The sequence below is a fragment of the Rhinopithecus bieti genome, unplaced genomic scaffold (assembly GCF_001698545.2).
Source record: "Rhinopithecus bieti isolate Rb0 unplaced genomic scaffold, ASM169854v2 scaffold_13262, whole genome shotgun sequence".
Classification (NCBI taxonomy): domain Eukaryota; kingdom Metazoa; phylum Chordata; class Mammalia; order Primates; family Cercopithecidae; genus Rhinopithecus; species Rhinopithecus bieti.
Window position 1 is genome coordinate 3,691,721 of NW_016808004.1, and position 7,368 is coordinate 3,699,088.

Below are 7,368 nucleotides of genomic sequence, written 5' to 3' on the forward strand. Positions count from 1 at the left end.
ATAGAAATAATAAAAACTTTTTTTTTGGTAGAGACATGGGGTCTTGCTGTGTTGCCCAAGCTGGTCTTTGAATTCTTGGCCTCAAATGAGCCTTCTTGCCTTGGCCTCTCAAAGTGCTGGGATTACAGGTGTGAGTCACTCTGCATTGCCAAGATGTGTTTTTTTTGTTGTTGTTGTTTTAAAATTGAGACAGGGTCTTGCTTTTGCTCCCAGGCTAGAGGGCAATGGTGCAACCATAGCTCACAGTAACCTCCAGTTCCTGGGCTCAAGACGTCCTCTTGCCTCAATCTCCCAAGTAGCTGGGACAGGTGTGCACTATCACACCTGGCTAATCTTTAAAAATTGTTTTAGAGATGGGCTGTCACTGTTACCCAGGCTGATCTCGAATTCCTGGGCTCAGATGATGTTCCTGCCTCGGAGTGCTGGGATTACAGGCATGAACCATTATGCCTGGCCTAAGATAGGATTTTTAGAATTGCCTTTGAATAGAGAATGGCAGACGCAGAATAGGAAACTACTTGAAAAAAAATTTACTTATAAAATTGTGGTGTTTTCATGTACCTGTTTTATATTTCATGTTACTTTAAGATTAGAATTAATGGAATATCCATTCCTTATTCAGTATGATAGTGTTAAAATATTTATTGCTTCTTAAAATATTTGCCACTTTAAGTGCTAAGTTAATATTTTTTCCAGAATACTTTCTTTCTTGATTGTAATTATTCTTGATTATACTTTCAAAAAATGAGAAAATACCGGAAAGTACTAGAAAAAAACAAACCCTACTTCTACCAGTGAGAGATGAGCTATTGCATTTTGCTACCAGCTATTAACATTTTGTTGGATATACTTTCAGTTGTTTTCTGCGTATCTATAAAAGGTAAGTTTCCCCATCTAAGTTTCTGACCTTGTAATTCTTAATGTTTGCTTTTCAGCTTTCCCTAAAAGGATTATACACCTTAGAAGTGCTTGAGGAAGAGTGATGAAGGCAAGTATCCAACTCTTTGTAGTCAGTGAAATTTAACTTGGTTCATGTCCAGACCAAAAAGCTTTGGTCACCATATTTATCAAAAAACTAAAAAATTGGAAAGAAAAACTTAAGGGGAAAAAAAGACAAGGCAATTTGCATATAATTTGCTATGATTTTGTGGAGCACACTCCTAAATGGTTGATGGATTTTAAAAACGTAATTTTTTCACTTATTTCTGATACTAATTTAGAACCACTTGTTTTCTGAGCATGAGCGAATGGCGTATTAGGTCTTCAGTAAAATTGTGCTAGAAAAGTTAATTGTTGAAAATTCTGAGAACTTGACAAAATTATTTGAAATGCCTGGCTGGTAGGTGACTGCGTTTTTTGTCCCCCTTTCTCACCTTTTGCTCCTTCTACCTCTCCCCTTTCACTCCTTCGACCTCTCCCCTTTGTCCTGTGTCCTTTTGCTCCTTTTTCTCTTTCTCCCTCTCATTTACTTATAATAACTTTACTTTTCAGAGAAGCTGAGTGAATAAAAGAGAAGCCAGCATTTCCTTCTTACCAAAAAGCATTTGATAGGCTTATGCAGTTAAACTTGTTTGTGTTAAACCGGGGATCTAAAAATTAGTTAATTGGGCAGGGCGCGGTGGCTCATGCCTATAATCCTAACACTTTGGGAGGCTGAGGAGGGTGGATCACTTGAGGTCAGGAGTTCGAGACCAGCCTGGTCAACATGGCGAAACCCCGTGTTTTTACTAAAAATACAAAAATTAGCCGGGTGTGGGGGTGGGTGCCTGTAATCCCAGCTACTTGAGAAGCAGAGACAGGAGAAATTGCTTGAACCCAGGAGGCAGAGGTTGCAGTGAGCTGAGATTGTGCCACTGCACTCCAGCCTGGGTGGCAGGGGGAGACCCTGTCTCTAAATAAATGAATAGTTAATCGGGAAATTTTATAAACTGTTCAACAGTTACTATTCATATTCATTTGAGCCTCTGTAAGACATACAGAAGAAAAGAAGGGTGTCCCTATACAACTTTGAGATTATTGAATTTCTTTTGTGCTTGCATTCTGTCAGCAGTTTTATAGAGTTAATTATTGCAACATCACTATTGGTATTTTTGCCACAGCATTTGACCTTGGTGACCTTAAAGATTTTTTATTGGCCTACAGAAAATTTTAGCAGCCTTCAAAACCTTAACTGGTTTCTTAGTGCTGCTATTACGCAGATGATAGCTACAAGTGTAAGTACCATATTACATTTTATAATCAGTACGGTAGATTGTTTTTCAAAATTCTTACCTTAAAACTTGATGTTTAAAGCTCGATTTTAGGTTTCTTTAGGGCTGCTTGCTAAGTGAGGCTATGTGCTGGTATGCTTAAGGTAAGTTTTGCCTTTGAAAAATCCCAGAATTTATTACTATTTTGTTGCTTATTCTTTGTAGCTGTGAAGATAGTATTGGCTTGGAAATTAACACCTTACTCCCAGCTTTTCCCAGGAAATGCTAACATTTCCTTGTAATCAATCATCATTTCTGAATTATTTGAAAATAAATGATTTGGCCGGGTGCAGTGGCTCATCCCTGCAATCTCAGCCCTTTGGGAGGCTGAGGTGGTTGGATCACTTGAAGTCAGGAATTTGAGACCAGCCTGGCCAACATGGTGAAACCCTATCTCTCTAAAAATACAAAAATTAGCCATGTATGGTGGCACGCACCTGTAATCCCAGCTACTCTGGAGGCTGAGGCAGGAGAATTGCCTGAAGCCAGGAGGCAGAGGCTGTAGTGAGCCGAGATTGTGCCACTGCACTCCGGTCTGGGGACAGAGCAAGACTCTGTCTGAAAAAAACAAAAACAAAAATAAATTGTTTTATAAATTCTTGTGAAATCTCAAATGAATTTACTGACATTGAAAATGTACCACATTCTCTATTTTTTAAAGCAGCAACCAGATGGCCAGTTGATTAGTTTATAATAGTGCCCAAATAAGTAGATTTGCTGAGTAATAAATTCCTAGTACCTGTGCATATGAGACAAGTAGAATGATCCTCAACCTTGACATCATTCCTTTATTCTTGCTGTCTTTTAATCTCATGGGATAAACATATTTTATACATTTTACTTCAAACAACAATAACAAAGGTCAGTTGTATTAGCTAATGTGCAAATAGAGGAAAAAGTAAACTACTTTTTCAGTACTGTTCTGCTGCTTTCACACCCTCCCATCTTCTCAGGATCTAAATAGCCCAGTGCAAGAAGAGACGAGTTGATATACACTGATAGGGGATTATTTTGGTTACATTAGCCCTTTTCCTCTGAGGAACTCTATTCTTTGCAGATTAGAAATAAAATTCCGTAACTATTAGCCAGCCAGCCAAACTCATGACGAATGATGAGATAATTACTATTATTTTAAAAAATCAGAGTAACATTGTATTATATGTTTATTTCATATTTGGTTAGAAGGGGATAATTAAATATATACACTATTGGCAAAATTTTTGCCCACAAGGAGCCCCAGAAAACTGCACCAGAGGCTAAGACAGTCATTGATCTAATAAGGGCAAGGGTTTCTTTCTTGGCTCTCCCAAAGGGATAGAGATGAACAGAAGCAATGCACAATCAGGAAAAGGGTAACAGGCCACAGTGGGATGGCTAGATTTCAGTAGAGCCACAAAGAATTTGGGTGAAAGGCAATGAAACTTCCACTCTCATGGTTGTTACTCATTTGCCTAATTTAGGAACAAACAATTTTGTGGCATTTAGAAAGTAGGAAGGTACTAGAGAGAGACAAATATCTTTATCCCTGTCTCCCTGTTTATGCTCCTCAGCTATGAAGAGGTTAGGCAATGGAATCATGGGCATGAAAGAATATGGACAGTGGAGCCACAGTGACAGTGCCCATATAATATTTGAAGAAAGTCTTCTGAGAGTAGTCACCAGGAAGAAAACTTTAGTGAGTTTGCATTCCTGTTCCACTAAACTCTAGTAGCCTTGAGTTCACAGGGAACTCTTTTTATCCAGCTAATTTATGGCTCCCTAGATTGCCCCTTGGTGGCAGCAAGTCCACATATTCCCAGAACAGGAGCACTATGGTGCTTCATTGTAGTGGCTTAAATTGTTGAAAGTAGTTGTAGTGTAGGGAGTTTTAAAGTCCTTTAAACAAAAGTTGAAGAAAATATGGAAATAACCTCCTACATCATATTTTGCATTCTCTAGCAGCTTGTGTGCATGTATATAATTTTGTTTTATATATTTGCACAAATGCAGTACAAAAATAAACTCTATTAGGAAAAATCTCATCATCTCCCATCCCCCCCTCCTTTTTTATTTTGCATGTGATTTTAGTAACCATGGCAGTTGCGTTGATTTTACATCTCTTAGTTTCAGCTTCCTTTTAATTTCTTGCATTTAATACTGGTATATGGTTGCTGTTTGACCTTTCTTTTTCTCTACTTTTCTCTCATACCCAGTTACTTTGCTTTTGAGTTTGTATGGATATATGGGAAGCTTCTGTCAGGGATGACACTATAGAGAAAGGGATTTCTTTGAATCTCCTTTCTTGATAGCTGGTACTGAGCAAAGCTCTAGTCTCTGATTCTGATTCTGTCTGAACCATTCACTCATATGGTGCCAGAAAGGTCATTTGTGCTTTAGCAGAGAATTCAACTTACAGGATTTTTATTTCCATTCTCTTCTCAAAAGAGCAAACCTGTCATCTCTAGTTACCAGTGAACTTGATGAATATGAATGGTAACACAGACTCTGTTTTCCATTAAAATCCACATATAGTTAGGTTGGGATATCCACTTCTCACTGTTTTTCTTTGACTATACTGAGTTTCAGCCTATGAATAATTAACTGGTTATGAATGAGAGGGATTAAATTGCCTCACCTAGAGTAAACCTGTTTGATGGTCTGTTCTCTTGATTTCCCAAGCAATGGCTGTTATGTCAACTACCATTATAGTGTCCATTCCAAGATGGCTCCTCTAATATCTAATTCTGTATATATTGAATCTTGTAGGGATTTTGTTTTGAACATTGCTGTTTTAATTTCCTATGTACTTGTTCTGGACTTTTCTCTCATTCTGAAAATAATCATTACCCACTATCTAGAAAACTGTCTTTTAATCTTCTGATTAAAGATTGCTTAATGATAGTGCCTATTTGTTTGGCCAGTAGCATGCTTTTCTTTGTTTAACACTGGAGTTTCTGCATGGATTTATAATATAAGTNAATATTAGATAGGCATGAAGCCTTCGTCTCACAGCTGCATGCGTAGTCACTGTTGAAGCAAATGCCTACCTAATTTGACACTCTTGGTGTGTTTAAAAAATTTTTTTGAGTTTGCAAATAAGCATATTAAGTCTACTGATGGAGCCTTCGGGCAGTGAACAGTTATTTGAGGACCCTGATCCTGGAGGCAAATCCCAAGATGCAGAGGCCAGAAAGCAGACAGAATCAGAACAGAAATTGTCTAAAATGACCCACAATGCTTTGGAGAACATTAACGTGATTGGCCAAGGCTTGAAGCATCTCTTCCAGCACCAGCGCAGGAGGTCATCAGTGTCTCCACATGATGTGCAGCAAATTCAGGCAGATCCAGAACCTGAAATGGATCTGGAAAACCAGAACGCATGTGCTGAGATTGATGGTGTCCCCACCCACCCCACAGCTCTGAATCGTGTCCTGCAGCAGATTCGAGTGCCACCCAAGATGAAGAGAGGGACAAGCTTGCATAGTAGGCGGGGCAAGCCAGAGGCCCCAAAGGGAAGTCCCCAAATCAACAGGAAGTCTGGTCAGGAGATGACAGCTGTTATGCAGTCAGGCCGACCCAGGTCTTCATCCACAACTGATGCCCCTACCAGCTCTGCTATGATGGAAATAGCTTGTGCTGCTGCTGCTGCTGCTGCTGCATGTCTACCGGGAGAGGAGGGAACTGCGGAGCGGGTAAGTTTGTTAGATTTTGTTTTTCTGTTAACTTATTGTTTTTCATACCTAGGACTCTCCAGACTTTCCTTTGGTAACTAAAAAGTTATCTCAGCAAATACCTTAAAGTTGTGGTAAAAGCATTTTTTTCCCATTTCAAATGGGTAAATAATAATTATAGCTAATGAATGAATGCTTAGAATTATATTCCTATTTCCTTCCTAACATATTGCTGTATTTTATCCTTTCGTTAAAACCTTAAGTATATTTCATGTATTCTTGCTGTATATTTATTTAAGAGGGTCAGTTTTATGGTGGAGGAATAAAGATGCTTTGTTATTGTTTTGATTTTGCACATGGAAATGGCTTTCTTACATTAATGAATGTAGTGAATAAAGTTCTAGAATCTGAGTTTGTGCTTACCATGGAAGTACACTAAGTTGGTTATAATTTTCATATACTTTGTAGTACATCAACAGCATTCATTATACATTTTATATGCCACAGTAGAGCAAATACATTATTATAGTGTACTATTAATAAAGAGATTGTTTTGGGTTTACCCAAAACCAGGCGTATTAAATCTAGGAGAAACTTTTTCCATATAACTCAGTTATGGTTAGTTGAGGCACATAGAATAAATAGTCCTGCTAGGGTTTAAAAACTCAGATACACGTAGCCATGCAGATAGTGACAACAAGTGAACTTCAGTGTTATGGAGCCTGGACAAACTGAGGAGTTCCTGATTTAGGAAATCTGGAGTAGCCAGATTTAGGAAAAGCAGTATATATTAGGCTGCAATGAGGGGAGCTTTTTGGATCACTTATAGTAAGGGCAGCAGGAAAGGGAAATTTTTGTAATGCCTGGCTGTACCTGGAAGATAGAGAAAAGTGGAAGAAGTTTGAGGGAGATGTATGTGTTCAAATAAAAAGATTTTTAAGTTTGAATTAGTTGAACTTACTATAAGCAAAACTAGTAAGGCAGGTGTACTCTTCTCCCAGTGGGGAAGAAATGAAGCGGGGAAAAGGATAATTCCTGTTGTTGACCACCAGGTGGTGCCCTAGGCGAGGATTGGTAGGTGGAAGTGAGGGGATGGATGCCTGACAGGACATTGATTAACCCAGGGTGAAAATTTAATTAGTACAGGAAGTCATTAGGTTATGGGCTAACTTGAGCACAGTGACTATTAAATAGTGATAGTGCTCTTATAAATATTGAGCTGAATTGATAATTGTGGAAGTGGAATGGACAATAGAAGAACAGGTAGGATTTGATAACAATGTTAGAATAAAAAATTTTAAAATCTGAAGTTTGCTTGGGAGAATCAGAAAATACTGTCCATTTCCACTAAACAGTTGAAAAATTGTATTTTTTAAAGAAAACCATTTAGTTTCAGTTGGGTGGCTGACACCTACTATCAAGAGAATGTCTTATAAAATTATAATTATTATATATTATTATAACATTAT

At 38.1% G+C, this 7,368-nt stretch overlaps 1 protein-coding gene across 2 annotated transcripts in view; it reads left to right on the top strand.

Moving 5' to 3' along the window:
- TMCC1 (transmembrane and coiled-coil domain family 1) overlaps nucleotides 1-7,368 on the top strand; it is a 257,166-nt gene that overhangs the window by 70,176 nt on the left and 179,622 nt on the right. The window contains exons 1-2 of one of the 2 annotated variants that reach the window (XM_017885039.1): nucleotides 930-988; nucleotides 5,646-5,920. In XM_017885039.1, coding sequence (XP_017740528.1) covers nucleotides 5,687-5,920 — 234 coding nt within the window. In that variant the 5' untranslated portion in view covers nucleotides 930-988; nucleotides 5,646-5,686. Of the gene's footprint in view, nucleotides 1-929; nucleotides 989-5,214; nucleotides 5,921-7,368 lie in introns of those variants that run through there. The other variant, XM_017885038.1, reaches the window with a different exon arrangement.